Consider the following 22,209-nt stretch of genomic DNA (forward strand, 5'->3'; position numbering starts at 1 on the left):
TAACTGATTTTGGACGACATGCTATACTATGACTTTTTTGACTGTTTTTGGACGACATACTATAGTATGACTTTTTTGACTGATTTTGGACGACATACTATACTAGGACGTTTTTGACTGATTTTGGACGACATGCTATACTATGACTTATTTGACTGATTTTGGACGACATGCTATACTATGACGTTTTTGACTGATTTTGGACGACATACTATACTATGGTGTTTTGGTGTCATTTAGGACAACATACTATAGTATCTGTCCACAAAGTGGGTGTAGTGGTTAATATTCTTACCTCTGACACGAAAGATCCGGGTTCAAGACCTGGTTGAAACCAGTGCCCTCTACAATCCTTAGATGTGTTTGGTCATTTTGTACGACATACTATACTATGACTTTTTTGACTGATTTTGGACGACATGCTATACTATGACGTTTTTGACCGATTTTGGACGACATGCTATACTATGACTTTTTTGACTGATTTTGGACGACATGCTATACTATGACGTTTTTGACCGATTTTGGACGACATGCTATACTATGACTTTTTGACCGATTTTAGACGTCATGCTATAGTATGACTTTTTTCACTGATTTTAGACGACATGCTATACTATGACTTTTTTGACTGATTTTGGATGACATGCTATACTATGACTTTTTTGACTGTTTTTGGACGACATACTATAGTATGACTTTTTTGACTGATTTTGGACGACATACTATACTAGGACGTTTTTGACTGATTTTGGACGACATGCTATACTATGACTTATTTGACTGATTTTGGACGACATGCTATACTATGACGTTTTTGACTGATTTTGGACGACATACTATACTATGGTGTTTTGGTGTCATTTAGGACAACATACTATAGTATCTGTCCACAAAGTGGGTGTAGTGGTTAATATTCTTACCTCCGACACGAAAGATCCGGGTTGAAACCAGTGCCCTCTACAATACTTAGATGTGTTTGGTCAATTTGTACGACATACTATACTATGCCTTTTTTGACTGATTTTGGACGACATACTATACTATGAAGTTTTTGACCGATTTTGGATGACATGCTATACTATGACTTTTTTGACGGATTTTGGAAGACATACAATACTATGACATTTTTGACTGATTTTGGACATCATACTATACTATGACTTTTTTGACTGATTTTGGACGACATGCTATACTATGACGTTTTTGACCGATTTTGGACGACATGCTATACTATGACTTTTTGACCGATTTTAGACGTCATGCTATAGTATGACTTTTTTCACTGATTTTAGACGACATGCTATACTATGACTTTTTTGACTGATTTTGGATGACATGCTATACTATGACTTTTTTGACTGATTATGGACGACATACTATACTATGGTGTTTTGGTGTCATTTAGGACAACATACTATAGTATCTGTCCACAAGGTTGGTGTAGTGGTTAATATTCTTACCTCTGACACGAAAGATCCGGGTTCAAGACCTGGTTGAAACCAGTGCCCTCTACAATCCTTAGATGTGTTTGGTCATTTTGTACGACATACTATACTATGACTTTTTTGGGTGATTTCGGATGACATACTATACTGTGACTTTTTTGACTGATTTTGGACGACATGCTATACTATGACTTTTTTGACTGATTTTGGATGACATGCTATACTATGACTTTTTTGACAGATTTTTGACGACATACTATACTATGACGTTTTTGGGTGATTTTGGACGACATGCTATACTATGACGTTTTTGACTGATTTTAGACGACATGCTATACCATGACGTTTTTGACTGATTTTGGACGACATGCTATACTATGACGTTTTTGACCGATTTTGGACGACATGCTATACTATGACTTTTTTGACCGATTTTGGACGTCATACTATCGTATGACTTTTTTGACTGATTTTAGACGACATGCTATACTATGACTTTTTTGACTGATTTTGGATGACATGCTATACTATGACTTTTTTGACTGATTTTGGACGACATGCTATACTATGACGTTTTTGACCGATTTTGGACGACATGCTATACTATGACTTTTTTGACCGATTTTGGACGTCATACTATAGTATGACTTTTTTGACTGATTTTAGACGACATGCTATACTATGACTTTTTTGACTGATTTTGGATGACATGCTATACTATGACGTTTTTGACCGATTTTGGATGACATGCTATACTATGACTTTTTTGACTGATTTTGGACGACATGCTATACTATGACGTTTTTGACCGATTTTGGACGACATGCTATACTATGACTTTTTTGACCGATTTTGGACGACATGCTATAACTATGACTTTTTTGACAGATTTTTGACGACATGCTATACTATGACTTTTTTGACTGATTTTAGACGACATGCTATACTATGACTTTTTTGACTGATTTTGGATGACATGCTATACTATGACTTTTTTGACTGATTTTGGATGACATGCTATACTATGACTTTTTGGACTGATTTTTGACGACATACTATACTATGACGTTTTTGACCGATTTTGGACGACATGCTATACTATGACTTTTTTGACTGATTTTGGACGACATGCTATACTATGACTTTTTTGACCGATTTTGGACGTCATACTATACTATGACTTTTTTGACTGATTTTAGACGACATGCTATACTATGACTTTTTCGACTGATTTTGGATGACATGCTATACTATGACTTTTTTGACAGATTTTTGACGACATACTATACTATGACGTTTTTGGGTGATTTTGGACGACATGCTATACTATGACGTTTTTGACTGATTTTAGACGACATGCTATACTATGACGTTTTTGACTGATTTTGGACGACATGCTATACTATGACGTTTTTGACCGATTTTGGACGACATGCTATACTATGACTTTTTTGACCGATTTTGGACGTCATACTATAGTATGACTTTTTTGACTGATTTTAGACGACATGCTATACTATGACTTTTTTGACTGATTTTGGATGACATGCTATACTATGACTTTTTTGACTGATTTTGGACGACATGCTATACTATGACGTTTTTGACCGATTTTGGACGACATGCTATACTATGACTTTTTTGACCGATTTTGGACGTCATACTATAGTATGACTTTTTTGACTGATTTTGGACGACATGCTATACTATGACTTTTTTGACAGATTTTTGACGACATACTATAGTATGACTTTTTTGACTGATTTTAGACGACACGCTATACTATGACTTTTTTGACTGATTTTGGACGACATGCTATACTATGACGTTTTTGGGTGATTTTGGACGACATGCTATACTATGACGTTTTTGACTGATTTTAGACGACATGCTATACTATGACGTTTTTGACTGATTTTGGACGACATGCTATACTATGACGTTTTTGACCGATTTTGGACGACATGCTATACTATGACTTTTTTGATCGATTTTGGACGTCATACTATAGTATGACTTTTTTGACTGATTTTAGACGACATGCTATACTATGACTTTTTTGACTGATTTTGGATGACATGCTATACTATGACTTTTTTGACTGATTTTTGACGACATGCTATACTATGACGTTTTTGACCGATTTTGGACGACATGCTATACTATGACTTTTTTGACTGATTTTGGACGACATGCTATACTATGACTTTTTTGACTGATTTCGGACGACATGCTATACTATGACGTTTTTGACTGATTTTAGACGACATGCTATACTATGACTTTTTTGACTGATTTTGGACGACATGCTATACTATGACTTTTTTGACTGATTTTGGACGACATGCTATACTATGACTTTTTTGACTGATTTTGGATGACATGCTATACTATGACTTTTTTGACAGATTTTTGACGACATACTATACTATGACGTTTTTGGGTGATTTTGGACGACATGCTATACTATGACGTTTTTGACTGATTTTAGACGACATGCTATACTATGACGTTTTTGACTGATTTTGGACGACATGCTATACTATGACGTTTTTGACCGGTTTTGGACGACATGCTATACTATGACTTTTTTGACCGATTTTGGACGTCATACTATAGTATGACTTTTTTGACTGATTTTAGACGACATGCTATACTATGACTTTTTTGACTGATTTTGGATGACATGCTATACTATGACTTTTTTGACTGATTTTGGACGACATGCTATACTATGACGTTTTTGACCGATTTTGGACGACATGCTATACTATGACTTTTTTGATCGATTTTGGACGTCATACTATAGTATGACTTTTTTGACTGATTTTAGACGACATGCTATACTATGACTTTTTTGACTGATTTTGGATGACATGCTATACTATGACTTTTTTGACTGATTTTTGACGACATGCTATACTATGACGTTTTTGACCGATTTTGGACGACATGCTATACTATGACTTTTTTGACTGATTTTGGACGACATGCTATACTATGACTTTTTTGACTGATTTCGGACGACATGCTATACTATGACGTTTTTGACTGATTTTAGACGACATGCTATACTATGACTTTTTTGACTGATTTTGGACGACATGCTATACTATGACTTTTTTGACTGATTTTGGACGACATGCTATACTATGACTTTTTTGACTGATTTTGGATGACATGCTATACTATGACTTTTTTGACAGATTTTTGACGACATACTATACTATGACGTTTTTGGGTGATTTTGGACGACATGCTATACTATGACGTTTTTGACTGATTTTAGACGACATGCTATACTATGACGTTTTTGACTGATTTTGGACGACATGCTATACTATGACGTTTTTGACCGATTTTGGACGACATGCTATACTATGACTTTTTTGACCGATTTTGGACGTCATACTATAGTATGACTTTTTTGACTGATTTTAGACGACATGCTATACTATGACTTTTTTGACTGATTTTGGATGACATGCTATACTATGACTTTTTTGACTGATTTTGGACGACATGCTATACTATGACGTTTTTGACCGATTTTGGACGACATGCTATACTATGACTTTTTTGACCGATTTTGGACGTCATACTATAGTATGACTTTTTTGACTGATTTTAGACGACATGCTATACTATGACTTTTTTGACTGATTTTGGATGACATGCTATACTATGACGTTTTTGACCGATTTTGGATGACATGCTATACTATGACTTTTTTGACTGATTTTGGACGACATGCTATACTATGACGTTTTTGACCGATTTTGGACGACATGCTATACTATGACTTTTTTGACCGATTTTGGACGACATGCTATACTATGACTTTTTTGACAGATTTTTGACGACATGCTATACTATGACTTTTTTGACTGATTTTGGACGACATGCTATACTATGACTTTTTTGACTGATTTTGGACGACATGCTATACTATGACTTTTTTGACTGATTTTGGATGACATGCTATACTATGACTTTTTTGACAGATTTTTGACGACATACTATACTATGACGTTTTTGGGTGATTTTGGACGACATGCTATACTATGACGTTTTTGACTGATTTTAGACGACATGCTATACTATGACGTTTTTGACTGATTTTGGACGACATGCTATACTATGACGTTTTTGACCGGTTTTGGACGACATGCTATACTATGACTTTTTTGACCGATTTTGGACGTCATACTATAGTATGACTTTTTTGACTGATTTTAGACGACATGCTATACTATGACTTTTTTGACTGATTTTGGATGACATGCTATACTATGACTTTTTTGACTGATTTTGGACGACATGCTATACTATGACGTTTTTGACCGATTTTGGACGACATGCTATACTATGACTTTTTTGATCGATTTTGGACGTCATACTATAGTATGACTTTTTTGACTGATTTTAGACGACATGCTATACTATGACTTTTTTGACTGATTTTGGATGACATGCTATACTATGACTTTTTTGACTGATTTTTGACGACATGCTATACTATGACGTTTTTGACCGATTTTGGACGACATGCTATACTATGACTTTTTTGACTGATTTTGGACGACATGCTATACTATGACTTTTTTGACTGATTTCGGACGACATGCTATACTATGACGTTTTTGACTGATTTTAGACGACATGCTATACTATGACTTTTTTGACTGATTTTGGACGACATGCTATACTATGACTTTTTTGACTGATTTTGGACGACATGCTATACTATGACTTTTTTGACTGATTTTGGATGACATGCTATACTATGACTTTTTTGACAGATTTTTGACGACATACTATACTATGACGTTTTTGGGTGATTTTGGACGACATGCTATACTATGACGTTTTTGACTGATTTTAGACGACATGCTATACTATGACGTTTTTGACTGATTTTGGACGACATGCTATACTATGACGTTTTTGACCGATTTTGGACGACATGCTATACTATGACTTTTTTGACCGATTTTGGACGTCATACTATAGTATGACTTTTTTGACTGATTTTAGACGACATGCTATACTATGACTTTTTTGACTGATTTTGGATGACATGCTATACTATGACTTTTTTGACTGATTTTGGACGACATGCTATACTATGACGTTTTTGACCGATTTTGGACGACATGCTATACTATGACTTTTTTGACCGATTTTGGACGTCATACTATAGTATGACTTTTTTGACCGATTTTAGACGACATGCTATACTATGACTTTTTTGACTGATTTTGGACGACATGCTATACTATGACGTTTTTGACTGATTTTAGACGACATGCTATACTATGACTTTTTTGACTGATTTTAGACGACATGCTATACTATGACTTTTTTGACTGATTTTGGATGACATGCTATACTATGACGTTTTTGACCGATTTTGGATGACATGCTATACTATGACTTTTTTGACTGATTTTGGACGACATGCTATACTATGACGTTTTTGACCGATTTTGGACGACATGCTATACTATGACTTTTTTGACCGATTTTGGACGACATGCTATACTATGACTTTTTTGACAGATTTTTGACGACATGCTATACTATGACTTTTTTGACTGATTTTAGACGACATGCTATACTATGACTTTTTTGACTGATTTTGGATGACATGCTATACTATGACTTTTTTGACTGATTTTGGATGACATGCTATACTATGACTTTTTTGACAGATTTTTGACGACATACTATACTATGACGTTTTTGACCGATTTTGGACGACATGCTATACTATGACTTTTTTGACCGATTTTGGACGTCATACTATAGTATGACTTTTTTGACTGATTTTAGACGACATGCTATACTATGACTTTTTTGACTGATTTTGGATGACATGCTATACTATGACGTTTTTGACCGATTTTGGACGACATGCTATACTATGACTTTTTTGACTGATTTTGGACGACATGCTATACTATGACGTTTTTGACCGATTTTGGACGACATGCTATACTATGACTTTTTTGACTGATTTTGGACGACATGCTATACTATGACTTTTTTGACAGATTTTTGACGACATACTATAGTATGACTTTTTTGACTGATTTTAGACGACACGCTATACTATGACTTTTTTGACTGATTTTGGACGACATGCTATACTATGACGTTTTTGGGTGATTTTGGACGACATGCTATACTATGACGTTTTTGACTGATTTTAGACGACATGCTATACTATGACATTTTTGACTGATTTTGGACGACATGCTATACTATGACGTTTTTGACCGATTTTGGACGACATGCTATACTATGACTTTTTTGATCGATTTTGGACGTCATACTATAGTATGACTTTTTTGACTGATTTTAGACGACATGCTATACTATGACTTTTTTGACTGATTTTGGATGACATGCTATACTATGACTTTTTTGACTGATTTTTGACGACATGCTATACTATGACGTTTTTGACCGATTTTGGACGACATGCTATACTATGACTTTTTTGACTGATTTTGGACGACATGCTATACTATGACTTTTTTGACTGATTTCGGACGACATGCTATACTATGACGTTTTTGACTGATTTTAGACGACATGCTATACTATGACGTTTTTGACTGATTTTGGACGACATGCTATACTATGACTTTTTTGACTGATTTTGGACGACATGCTATACTATGACTTTTTTGACCGATTTTGGACGTCATACTATAGTATGACTTTTTTGACTGATTTTAGACGACATGCTATACTATGACTTTTTCGACTGATTTTGGATGACATACTATACTTTGACTTTTTTGACAGATTTTTGACGACATACTATACTATGACGTTTTTGACCGATTTTGGACGACATGCTATACTATGACTTTTTTGACCGATTTTGGACGTCATACTATAGTATGACTTTTTTGACTGATTTTAGACGACATGCTATACTATGACTTTTTTGACTGATTTTGGATGACATGCTATACTATGACGTTTTTGACCGATTTTGGACGACATGCTATACTATGACTTTTTTGACTGATTTTGGACGACATGCTATACTATGACTTTTTTGACTGATTTTGGACGACATGCTATACTATGACGTTTTTGGGTGATTTTGGACGACATGCTATACTATGACGTTTTTGACTGATTTTAGACGACATGCTATACTATGACGTTTTTGACTGATTTTGGACGACATGCTATACTATGACGTTTTTGACCGATTTTGGACGACATGCTATACTATGACTTTTTTGATCGATTTTGGACGTCATACTATAGTATGACTTTTTTGACTGATTTTAGACGACATGCTATACTATGACTTTTTTGACTGATTTTGGATGACATGCTATACTATGACTTTTTTGACTGATTTTTGACGACATGCTATACTATGACGTTTTTGACCGATTTTGGACGACATGCTATACTATGACTTTTTTGACTGATTTTGGACGACATGCTATACTATGACTTTTTTGACTGATTTCGGACGACATGCTATACTATGACGTTTTTGACTGATTTTAGACGACATGCTATACTATGACTTTTTTGACTGATTTTGGACGACATGCTATACTATGACTTTTTTGACTGATTTTGGACGACATGCTATACTATGACTTTTTTGACCGATTTTGGACGTCATACTATACTATGACTTTTTTGACTGATTTTAGACGACATGCTATACTATGACTTTTTCGACTGATTTTGGATGACATACTATACTTTGACTTTTTTGACTGATTTTGGACATCATACTAAAGTATGACTTTTTTGGGTGATTTTGGATGACATGCTATACTATGACGTCTTTGACCGATTTTGGACGACATACTATACTATGGTGTTTTGGTGTCATTTAGGACAACATACTATAGTATCTGTCTACAAGGTTGGTGTAGTGGTTAATATTCTTACCTCTGACACGAAAAATCCGGGTTCAAGACCTGGTTGAAACCAGTGCCCTCTACAATCCTTAGATGTGTTTCGTCATTTTGTACGACATACTATACTATGACTTTTTTGGTGATTTTGGACGACATACAATACTATGACATTTTTGACTGATTTTGGACATCATACTAAAGTATGACTTTTTTGGGTGATTTTGGATGACATGCTATACTATGACTTTTTTGATCGATTTTGGACGTCATACTATAGTATGACTTTTTTGACTGATTTTAGACGACATGCTATACTATGACTTTTTTGACTGATTTTGGATGACATGCTATACTATGACTTTTTTGACTGATTTTTGACGACATGCTATACTATGACGTTTTTGACCGATTTTGGACGACATGCTATACTATGACTTTTTTGACTGATTTTGGACGACATGCTATACTATGACTTTTTTGACTGATTTCGGACGACATGCTATACTATGACGTTTTTGACTGATTTTAGACGACATGCTATACTATGACTTTTTTGACTGATTTTGGACGACATGCTATACTATGACTTTTTTGACTGATTTTGGACGACATGCTATACTATGACTTTTTTGACCGATTTTGGACGTCATACTATACTATGACTTTTTTGACTGATTTTAGACGACATGCTATACTATGACTTTTTCGACTGATTTTGGATGACATACTATACTTTGACTTTTTTGACTGATTTTGGACATCATACTAAAGTATGACTTTTTTGGGTGATTTTGGATGACATGCTATACTATGACGTCTTTGACCGATTTTGGACGACATACTATACTATGAGTTTTTTTGACTGTTTTTGGACGTCATGCTATACTATGACTTTATAGACCGATTTTGGACGACATGCTATACTATGGTGTTTTGGTGTCATTTAGGACAACATACTATAGTATCTGTCTACAAGGTTGGTGTAGTGGTTAATATTCTTACCTCTGACACGAAAAATCCGGGTTCAAGACCTGGTTGAAACCAGTGCCCTCTACAATCCTTAGATGTGTTTCGTCATTTTGTACGACATACTATACTATGACTTTTTTGGTGATTTTGGACGACATACAATACTATGACATTTTTGACTGATTTTGGACATCATACTAAAGTATGACTTTTTTGGGTGATTTTGGATGACATGCTATACTATGACTTTTTTGACTGATTTTGGACATCAGACTAAAGTATGACTTTTTTGGGTGATTTTGGATGACATGCTATACTATGACGTTTTTGACTGATTTTGGACGACATGCTATACTATGAAGTTTTTGACCGATTTTGGACGACATACTTTACTATGACTTTTTTGACTGATTTTGGACATCATACTAAAGTATGACTTTTTTGGGTGATTTTGGATGACATGCTATACTATGACTTTTTTGACTGATTTTGGACGACATGCTATGCTATGACTTTTTTGACTGATTTTGGACGACATACTATACTATGAGTTTTTTTGACTGATTTTGGACGTCATGCTATACTATGACTTTATAGACCGATTTTGGACGACATGCTATACTATGGTGTTTTGGTGTCATTTAGGACAACATACTACAGTATCTGTCTACAAGGTTGGTGTAGTGGTTAATATTCTAACCTCTGACACGAAAGATCCGGGTTCAAGACCTGGTTGAAACCAGTGCCCTCTACAATCCTTAGATGTGTTTGGTCATTTTGTACGACATACTATACTATGACTTTTTTGGTGATTTTGGACGACATACTATACTTTGACTTTTTTGACTGATTTTGGACGACATACTATACTATGACGTTTTTGACCGATTTTGGACGACATGCTAGACTATGATGTTTTTGACCGATTTTGGACGACATGCTATACTATGACTTTTTTGACCGATTTTGGACGTCATACTATAGTATGACTTTTTTGACCGATTTTGGACGACATACTATACTATGACTTCTTTGACCGATTTTGGACGACATACTATACTATGACTTCTTTGACCGATTTTGGACGACATACTATACTATGACGTTTTTGACCGATTTTGGACGACATGCTAGACTATGACGTTTTTGACCGATTTTGGACGACATGCTATACTATGACTTTTTTGACCGATTTTGGACGTCATACTATAGTATGACTTTTTTGACTGATTTTAGACGACATGCTATACTATGACTTTTTTGACTGATTTTGGATGACATGCTATACTATGACGTTTTTGACCGATTTTGGACGACATGCTATACTATGACTTTTTTGACTGATTTTGGACGACATGCTATACTATGACGTTTTTGACCGATTTTGGACGACATGCTATACTATGACTTTTTTGACTGATTTTGGACGACATGCTATACTATGACTTTTTTGACAGATTTTTGACGACATACTATAGTATGACTTTTTTGACTGATTTTAGACGACACGCTATACTATGACTTTTTTGACTGATTTTGGACGACATGCTATACTATGACGTTTTTGGGTGATTTTGGACGACATGCTATACTATGACGTTTTTGACTGATTTTAGACGACATGCTATACTATGACGTTTTTGACTGATTTTGGACGACATGCTATACTATGACGTTTTTGACCGATTTTGGACGACATGCTATACTATGACTTTTTTGATCGATTTTGGACGTCATACTATAGTATGACTTTTTTGACTGATTTTAGACGACATGCTATACTATGACTTTTTTGACTGATTTTGGATGACATGCTATACTATGACTTTTTTGACTGATTTTTGACGACATGCTATACTATGACGTTTTTGACCGATTTTGGACGACATGCTATACTATGACTTTTTTGACTGATTTTGGACGACATGCTATACTATGACTTTTTTGACTGATTTCGGACGACATGCTATACTATGACGTTTTTGACTGATTTTAGACGACATGCTATACTATGACTTTTTTGACTGATTTTGGATGACATGCTATACTATGACGTTTTTGACCGATTTTGGATGACATGCTATACTATGACTTTTTTGACCGATTTTGGACGACATGCTATACTATGACGTTTTTGACCGATTTTGGACGACATACTATACTATGATGTTTTTGACCGATTTTGGACGACATGCTATACTATGACTTTTTTGACCGATTTTGGACGTCATACTATAGTATGACTTTTTTGACCGATTTTGGACGACATACTATACTATGACTTCTTTGACCGATTTTGGATGACATACTATACTATGACTTCTTTGACCGATTTTGGACGACATGCTATACTATGACGTTTTTGACCGATTTTGGACGACATGCTAGACTATGACGTTTTTGACCGATTTTGGACGACATGCTATACTATGACTTTTTTGACCGATTTTGGACGTCATACTATACTATGACTTTTTTGACTGATTTTGGACGACATGCTATACTATGACTTTTTTGACCGATTTTGGACGACATGCTATACTATGACGTTTTTGACCGATTTTGGACGACATGCTATACTATGACTTTTTTGACCGATTTTGGACGACATGCTATACTATGAAGTTTTTGACCGATTTTGGACGACATGCTATACCATGACTTTTTTGACCGATTTCGGAAGACATACTATACTATGACATTTTTGACTGATTTTGGACATCATACTAAAGTATGAATTTTTTTGGGTGATTTTGGATGACATGCTATGTTATGACTTTTTTGACTGATTTTGGACGACATACTATACTATGAGTTTTTTTGACTGATTTTGGACGACATACTATACTATGTGTTTTTTTGACTGATTTTGGACGACATGCTATACTATGGTGTTTTGGTGTCATTTAGGACAACATACAATAGTATCTGTCTACAAGGTTGGTGTAGTGGTTAATATTCTTACCTCTGACACGAAAGATCCGGGTTCAAGACCTGGTTGAAACCAGTGCCCTCTACAATCCTTAGATGTGTTTGGTCATTTTGTACGACATATGACTTTTTTGGTGATTTTGGACGACATACTATACTATGACTTTTTTGACTGATTTTGGACGACATACTATACTATGACGTTTTTGACCGATTTTGGACGACATGCTATACTATGACTTTTTTGACTGATTTTGGACGACATGCTATACTATGACGTTTTTGACTGATTTTGGACGACATGCTATACTATGACTTTTTTGACCGATTTCGGAAGACATACAATACTATGACATTTTTGACTGCTTTTAGACGACATGCTATACAATGACTTTTTTGACTGATTTTGGATGACATGCTATACTATGACTTTTTGACTGATTTTGGACGTCATGCTATACTATGACTTTTTTGACTGATTTTGGACGTCACACTATAGTATGACTTTTTTGACTGATTTTAGACGTCATACTATAGTATGACTTTTTTGACTGATTTTGGACGACATTACTAAACGCGGACATTTCTTTCACAATTATAAGACAACATACATTTTTTTAATAGTCAATGAGTGTGGTTATGGTTCCTTTAAACAAGCTCTAATTTTTCAGAAGCACTGTAGCAGAATATATCAGTATCAGAGTTGTGTCCTCAGTTGTCCGGCCCTCTCATCCCTCCTGCTGTAGTCCGGTGGTGTACAGGTAGGACACGGTTCCCGCCTGGATCTGAAAGGTTTGTCCCTGGATGTGGTGGTTGGAGATCTGCTCACTGGTCTTGCTGATGGAGATGGGCTGGCTGCTCTGGCTGCTGATGTGAATGGCCTGACTGTGTTGCTCTCTGCCCACCTGAGCGACCGCCAGCTGCTGGACAGGCTGATGCATGACCTGCAGTTGTTGGACGGGTTGCTGTGCAAGGTGGAGAGGCTGCGGAGGACCGTGCTGCGACTGCAGCTCCTCCATCGCCTCTTTACTCAGAGTGATAACGTGCATCTGCTCGGACTGCTGCGTCATCTGTCCCTCCAGCATACTGACAGTCTGAATCTGAGGGCTGTGGTCCACCACCGTACCCTGAGTGACCAGAGCCACATTCTGCATGTGTGCCGACGGCTGGGTGAGGAGGGTGAGACGGGAGTGGGCTGGTTCTGCCGCCTCACCCTCTGTAGTGATGATGCTAATCTCCTGGTCCTGACTTGACACAAAGTTAATATTGTTCACCACCAGCTGGATCTCCTGCTGGGAGCTGGACGGCAGCTGGTACTGCTGGAGCTGCAGAATGTTGGGCGTGTCATCCTGAGGCGCTGCAGAAGCTTCTGTGGATTCTGTTAACGTCACACTCTCCTTGCTGTGGGATTTAGTGTGGGTTTTCAGATTGTCCAGGCGAGTAAACGAAAGGTTGCAGGTAGAGCAGGTGAAGGGTTTCTTTCCCGAGTGTGAGACGACGTGTCGTCTCCTCGCACTGGGATCTGAAAACGACTTGTTGCAGATGTCGCAGTTATATGGTTTCTCACCTCTGCAAAAGGAGAAATACACCGTCATTGGTTAAAACTGAGAAGAACAAATTATAGTAGCTTAATATACAAGAGTACCTAATGGGGATGGCATGACACCACTTTTTTGTGTCTGATACAAGGCCAATAAAGTCATTTTACACCTTTTAAACCATTTCAAAGACATCATTCTCCAACGGTGTGACAAATATTGTTTTCCCATAAAGAAGAAAGAAACACACATGACATGTGCATTATGAAGCATGTGATATAAAAGATTTCAAATAGATCCAGTAACGTATTGGTTCATCCATAGTACCAAATCTCCAAAAATTACATTATTGTGAGTGAAATGGAAGAAAAAAGCTCATCCTGGATTTTTCTATCTTTCTTTCTATAAAAAAGTTCAAGCTCTGGGCATTTTGTAATTGGACCCTCTCACTGATGAAATAGCTAAAACTATTGTTGAGAAATGATATCCAGCCATTAAAAGTCCAGTCATATTGAAGTCAAATTCAATATTAAATGAACAAATGTCTCACCTGTGAATTCTGATGTGAGTCTGTAGTGTGCTCTTGGCTGTAAAACACTTCCCACAGATCTCACAGGTAAAGGGCTTCTCACCTGTAAAAAAATATGTTAAATTATTCTATTATTCACAGATAACCTATTATAACCTCAGCAATTCTCCTCAGACATGTTGGTGCTGTATCTGTTTTTACCTGTGTGAGTCCGCAGGTGTTTTTTCAGCTGAGCTGTGTCCAGGAATTTGTGATGACACTGAGCACATTCTGGGAACGATTTACCTTTAATTTATACAAATAAATAAATAAATAAATAAATAAATAAATAAATAAAGAAGAACCCACATTATTCACAATTTAAAGCGCAAAACATTTGAATAGATCTGCTGCTGTTTGAGTCTTACCTGTGTGAACTCTGTAATGACTTTTAAGTTGCTTTTTCTGAGTGAAGGACTTTCCACATTTATCGCAGTCGAAGGACTTCTCTTCTGTGGATACAAGTAAAAAAATAAATAAAATAACATAGTATATTAACTTTATGTGCCTATGTGATGACATATTTTCATGTACATGTTTTTATTTTACATGTTTGAAATAAAGAATTCATTCATACGATGTATTATTTTCTGATAACCACACAAATGCACCATTTGTGTGGTTATCAGAAAATAATACATGCAGAATACTAACTTGATCAGGATCCTACCTTTGTGGAGGTTCATGTGTTCTTGTAGGGAGTGTTTGGTGCACAGAGTCTTGGAACAGATGGCACAAACAAACGGCTTCTCTCCCGTGTGCTTGCGCTGGTGAACCAACAGTGTGTGCTTCTGGGTAAAACTCTTTCCACAAACCTGGCACCGGAATGGTTTCTCTCCTGGGGCAGAAATACAAAGAGTGTGTGGAATACAGTGGGGTATAGTGGAGTATGTACAGTATCACAGGCAGAGTGGTAACAGTGACATGTGGTTGATCTGATCAGTGCTGAGAGACAGATGCTAAGATCCTAACAAAACTTCTGAGAGGGATGCAGTACGTGTTCATTAACTTCAGTGGCAACTGCAGCCATCTCTTGTCCTAAAAACACCTCCAAAAAATGTCTTGTACCTTAAAGTTGTGTGTATTTCAGGTCCAGTTCAGGTCAAATATACTACCTTGTTTTATCAATTAAAGGGAGGTTTGAGTGGAAGATTCTTTTGTTTGTTACAATCTGCAGTCACTTTTCCACTATACAGTTTTAGCGCGACTCGGATGATGGCTGGACGAAACTGCCGTGACATTGTTTTATATGTGACACAAACACACAAACTTGTCATGAGCAGAGCAGTTGTTTTCGGTGTAACTGAATCATTAGAGTCAGTTAATTAAAAATAGTATTTCAGTACTTCCCGCATGACCGGAGTACAAACTCCATCTGACACAGGCTTTCAGCAGTGTTGTCGTTAAATACACCAGACTACAGATTTTAGACATTTCCTTGCTAAACTTTGGCGATTAAAGCACGTTTGCAGGATTTTTCAATGTTTTTAGCTGATCTACAGTTCGGCATTGTTCGGTTTGATTCATGTAGACTGGCAGACTGTCAACGTCCCATTTTTAGAATCTCACCAGAACAGGTACAAAGTTACAAAGCTACAAAGTAGCAGGTACCAGGTACTATCCCCAATGGAAAAGCAAAGTACAGTCAAGCAGAGTCGCGCTACAACTGTATAGTGGAAAAGCGCCACAATTCTTACACACTGGACCATTAATGGACTTAAAAGAATATGAGAGTGCTTACCTGTATGAGTCCTTTGGTGAATTTTTAAAAGAACATGATTTTTAAACACTTTGTCGCAGTCCTCACATCTAGCCTCTGTGTTTGGATATTTTCTTTTCCTTCCTCTTTTCCCTGGCTCTTTATTTACTACAGAGTCATGGTCCACTTTGTAACTCATGTATTTTACTGGAGGCCTGATTTTGCGTTTGCTCAGTCGGCTTGTGTGCCTTCTTGTCATATTATCTGCATCTTTTGGCCGGGAGTCAACATCTACATGATCAGTGTCCACATCATCGGCCTGGCTCTCCTCCAAACTCTCCCATGGTGAACTTCTCTCCTGCCGTTCTGTTGCCGGCACATTTTTCTTTGGTCGTCCTCTTTTGCGTTTTGACAGATGAAGCACCTCGGGTTTGTCTGCCTTTATCTTATCACCTCCAGCTTCTGCTACAGAGGCTTTGAGTTGAGTTGTGAGCACTTTGACAAGGTCATTGACTTCCATAAGATGAGCCGTGGCCAGGAGTTGCTCTGCAGTGCTCTCCTCCAGAGACACGTGGGCACTGTAGATGAAATCCAGCACTGCCGAAAACATGTTGGCTTCCATATCTGCCAGTTTAAAAGTAGACTGGCTAATGTGATCTTCTGACGTGAACATGAGGGAGAAGTACTCGCTGCTTGCTGCCAGCAGGGCTTTGTGCGCTCTGAAGTGCATGTTTTCCACAACCAGAGTGACATCACACAGAAGGTCCATTTTCCTGAGCTTGTTGAATTTGCTCAGGATGCTGTGCTTGTGTGAATCTGAATGAACAGCCATGGGAACTGAAGTCATGGCTTCAATAACAATCACTTCTCCTCCTCTTCTTAAAGAAAAGAAAAAAAGAATATGTGAGTCAATGAAGTGAACAATTGACTTTGCAAGTATGCATTTGGTTTTGCTTGGCTTATTATTATTCCTACATAATCCACGCATAGTAAATCATCTCAGTCTTAACCCTAATTAAAAATAAAAGTTTAAAAGGAATCTTAAATCGGTAAAGTGTGCGGCTTTTTTATCATAAATAAAAGAATACAGTATTTGCTTAGCAGTGAGAATCTGCCTCTCTGTTTTGCGGTAGGTGTATTACGGTAAGAGCATGTACACACACGTGCATTATTAATGACAAAGACTCAATTTTCTCTGAAATGCAGGTTGTAGGTAAAAGTAGTTATATTTTTTAAACCATCTTTAATTTATTACTTAATCTTTAGATAACGTTTGTTCCATTCAATGACAAGACAGTCGCCACACGTCATTACCGTAATGCATTGTGTAAACATGAATTGCAAAATAAAATCGGTGTTTTCTGAAGTTAAGACTCGTTTAACAACTGCAGTAGAAATGAGTCTGTTTTGTTACCTATTTGTGTTGTTAAATGCAACTTGGAACAACACGTTATTACACAAAACAGTTGTTTTTGTTTTGACTGCTGTGTGCGAAGTTTAACCTGCAGTTTAAACCCTGAGCGATACAAACATCTTCAATGTTAGCAAACAAGCTAACGACCGTCGCCTCAAATGATGTGCCCGCTGCTACTAGCCATGAACAGCTATCACGTCCTCAAACGTGCAACAGAACTATGTGGCACAGATCAGATAAGTGAAGGGACCGGTGAAACGAGCACAGTCCTCCGTGTATTTTTTAAACAGTGAGCTTTTAGGACCTTACCTTCGCTTCGGACGCCGTGAGAAGAGGACTTGAGAGCGAACAGCTTATCGCGAGACGTGCGGTTCTGACGAGATCCACCTTTCGCTGATCCACATACAAACTAGTGATGGGAAGTTCGACTCTTCTTACTGACTCGAATCTTTTACTCTCGGACAGTAAATTGAACTAATCTTTTTTTAAATCATTTCGTTTATTTCGTTCATTTTTACAGCGCTGTATCCCTCTTGTGGGCGTTGTAAAAAAGACCGCGGTTCTCAAACACTTAACACTGTAGGCAACATCGTTTGCTTCAGCTGACAAAGTATAATAAACAAAATGCCACAAGCAATTCCAACCATATGAAACCATTGTTGTTTAACAGCACGACAGTGACTAGGTAGCTGTCACGTGACCTGAGGACGGACGCTCGCTCAGCTGAGTGAATCCTGAACTAATCATTTCTGTTTCCTTTCCTGCTGAGCTTATGCAGCTGCCTGCCATCGTGTGGCGAAGGAATGTACTGCATGAAAATGAACGAATCACTCACTGAGATGACTCATTACTCCCGACTCATATAAAAGATTAGTTCATTTTGAACGAATCGTTCACGAACGACACATCACTAATATATACGCCGAAGACTTCCGTTCACGATAAACATTTAAATGTACTTGCAGAACTCGTATAGTGGTCGCGTGTAAGCGCAGCCATTTTGCTGGACGGTGTGTTTACAGGACCTGTAAAAACCAAAAAGACACACATTTACAACGACTGAAGGAGCAAGTGATCGAGAGGTGAGGTCGAGGAGGACGACCTTAATCGGTTAATTGCTACACGTATCATTGCGGTTCAACGTGTTGTTGAAATGTTATGTTATGTTTTCCTTCTTTCAAGTGTCACCACTAACTATCTGATAGTAACTTCAAAACAAATACACCTTACAGTTCATTGCAAGGTGAATATATTTGAGTTATGATTCCATAACAGATTTAACAGATGTTATTTGTTATTTTCCCTAGATTGTGGTTGATTGTTATTTATTCTATAATTATGGTATAAATAAACACCTTATGTAAGACATATTTAAAATATTTTTCCCTCAAAATGCATTATTTTATGTTGACTTTTCACTAACAAGTATCAAGAGTAAATATTAATAAGATAAAAATTTTAATGAGGCTCTACAACTTTAAGAAGATGGAAACAACTCCACTCACTTTTTTTTATGGCTGTGACCCAATTAACAGTGTCTTATGCAATCATTTTATGGGATTGATCCTTAGACTGTGCAGCCACTTACATTATTGAAGATTAACTTTTCATAACCGGTTGTGTTGTGTTGCAGTTTGAGACTCAACATCTGTCCACGATGAGCAGTGTCAGGGTCGTAGTGGTGGGAGCTGGTGTGGTTGGATTCTCCACTGCTGTGTGCATCGCTGAGGCTCTTCCTTCATGTTCTGTCACTCTGCTGGCTGAGACTTTCAGCCCGTACACCACCAGCGATGGAGCTGCCGGGATCCTGTTTGCTGCAAAGTTTCCAGGCATGAAAAAAAAAAAATCTCTCTCTTTCTCAGAAATCACATTTCTAAATTTGATATCGTCAGCGTACGTACACTGCTTAAGTGAATGTGCAGCATATATTGGAGAGGACTGATTTGACTGATTTTCTCCATCAGATATTCCCTTGGAAAGACAAAGACGCTGGTTCAAGGACACCTTTGATCACCTGCTGGCCATTTCTCAATCAGAAAACTCACCGGAAGCTGGAGTAATGCTGAGCTCTGGGTAAAAAATTTTAAAATAAGTACTCAGCCAGAAAAATTAAGAAAAGTTAAAGATGTCTTGGTTTTTAGTTGGTTTTGTTTTTCTTTCTTTTAGATGTCAGATTTTTAGGGAGGTTCCAGAAGATACAAAGCCCTACTGGTCTGACCTTGTGATGGGCTTTCGACGCATGACTGACCGTGAACTAAATCGGTTCCCCGATCACAAGTTTGGCCAGATTTTCACCACATTAAAATGTGAATGCTCAAGCTACCTGCCATGGCTGGAGAAGAGGTTTGTCCTCATCACTATTAAACCATGTTGTCATGTCAAATTTTAACCTAAAGTTTGGTATTTGGGGACCCACTTTTTCCAACAATAAATCCCCCTAACCCATTTGTGGATCCAGACCTTTTTCTCTGGGAATGTTGACCTTTGTCGTTGTTTGTTTTGTTTTTTAAAGGTTTAGAAAAGCTGGAGGTCAAGTGCAACAGAAGAAAGTCAACAATCTTCAGGAATTAAGCAGCAGCTACGACATCATCGTCAACTGCTCTGGTCTGGGCTCCAAAACGCTGGTGGGTGACGCTGAGGTTCACCCGGTCAGAGGACAGGTTCTCAAGGTGGACGCACCATGGGTGCAGCACTTCATCAGAGACGGAGACGGAAAGACGTACATCTTCCCCGGCATACACAGCGTCACAGTCGGTGGCACGAGGCAGGAGGGCGACTGGCGACTCGGGGTGGACGAAGGAGACACGAAAAGCATCCTGGAGCGTTGCACCAGGCTGGAGCCGTCGCTCAGCAAAGCCAAAGTTCTCGCCAAGTGGGTCGGTCTGAGGCCGAGCAGAAGAAATCCAAGAGTGGAGAGGGAGGGGATGCAGCTGCAGGGCAAGAGAGTTCCAGTGGTCCATAATTACGGCCATGGGGGCTGGGGAGTCAGTCTGGCCTGGGGCACCGCCCTGGACGCCATGAGGCTGGTAAGCCAGTGCCTTTATGAAATACCACTACAAGCTAAGCTGTAAAAGGAAGACCGCCACTAAACCCGAGTCTTTAACAAGTCATGATGCTGTAAAAACTAAGTCATTAAAAGCACTGAATTAAGAGGTCATCGTAGCTTTTAGAATGTTCAATGGCATTAAGACAAAACATGAAATGATTTGATTTTATTATGTGAAATTTGCTGCTTATGGTGGTGGAGACTTGCTGCTATTAGAGCCTGAGGTGAAGTATCACACTAAAGAGATTTGTGCCTGTAACAGTTGCCTTTGCTGTCAAAAAGAAAAAAAAGTAAGTCATATTTAATGATGTGAATAGAAGGGTGATTTACAGCCTTGCAAATGTTTAATAAAGCACATACAAACACCTTTATTAATAAAGGTGTAAAGGTGAATACTGTACATAAATTACTGATTATTCTTAATGCATTTGTTTTAACGAAACAAACTTTATATGCATATTGTACCTATGTGATCTTTTCCTTATTTCATTTACATGAAGAAAATGACAATAAAATTCCTTTATCAGGAAGACTTTGTCTGGAAACTCTGTTATTATTTAAGCTGCTTACTCTCTGAAACATTATGATGATCAATCATTAACAATGAGTGTCCCAGCGAGATGTGACCCATGGAACAGAATTCAGCCAACGTTCATTTCCTTCCATTGGTTTTCTTCTGTCTTCTG

The 22,209-nt window shown here is 37.5% G+C and overlaps 2 protein-coding genes across 4 annotated transcripts; one reads left to right on the forward strand and one right to left on the reverse strand.

Annotated features, from left to right (window-relative positions):
• Positions 1-13,691: 13,691 nt before the first annotated feature.
• Positions 13,692-19,220, reverse strand: zbtb24 (zinc finger and BTB domain containing 24). Of its 2 annotated transcripts, none has more exons than XM_058616168.1 (7): positions 18,787-19,220; positions 17,106-17,938; positions 16,035-16,202; positions 15,733-15,816; positions 15,527-15,610; positions 15,347-15,428; positions 13,692-14,827 (listed from the first exon to the last, which is right to left on the reverse strand). In XM_058616168.1, the coding sequence occupies exons 2-7, from the start codon at positions 17,908-17,910 to the stop codon at positions 13,987-13,989; spliced, it is 2,064 nt and encodes a 687-aa protein (XP_058472151.1). In that variant the 5' UTR covers positions 17,911-17,938; positions 18,787-19,220; the 3' UTR covers positions 13,692-13,986. The 2 variants fall into 2 exon arrangements, with proteins under 2 accessions (XP_058472151.1, XP_058472150.1); XM_058616167.1 differs by having other exon boundaries at positions 17,106-17,941; positions 18,787-19,219.
• A 200-nt stretch (positions 19,221-19,420) lies between these two features.
• On the forward strand, positions 19,421-22,053 carry ddo (D-aspartate oxidase). Of its 2 annotated transcripts, none has more exons than XM_058616170.1 (5): positions 19,421-19,559; positions 20,111-20,306; positions 20,442-20,550; positions 20,644-20,820; positions 20,990-22,053. In XM_058616170.1, the coding sequence occupies exons 2-5, from the start codon at positions 20,135-20,137 to the stop codon at positions 21,546-21,548; spliced, it is 1,017 nt and encodes a 338-aa protein (XP_058472153.1). In that variant the 5' UTR covers positions 19,421-19,559; positions 20,111-20,134; the 3' UTR covers positions 21,549-22,053. The 2 variants fall into 2 exon arrangements, with proteins under 2 accessions (XP_058472153.1, XP_058472152.1); XM_058616169.1 differs by lacking the exon at positions 19,421-19,559 and adding an exon at positions 19,645-19,720.
• The last annotated feature ends 156 nt before the right edge of the window (positions 22,054-22,209 follow it).

Source organism: Solea solea, chromosome 18, assembly GCF_958295425.1.
Source record: "Solea solea chromosome 18, fSolSol10.1, whole genome shotgun sequence".
Classification (NCBI taxonomy): Eukaryota; Metazoa; Chordata; class Actinopteri; order Pleuronectiformes; family Soleidae; genus Solea; species Solea solea.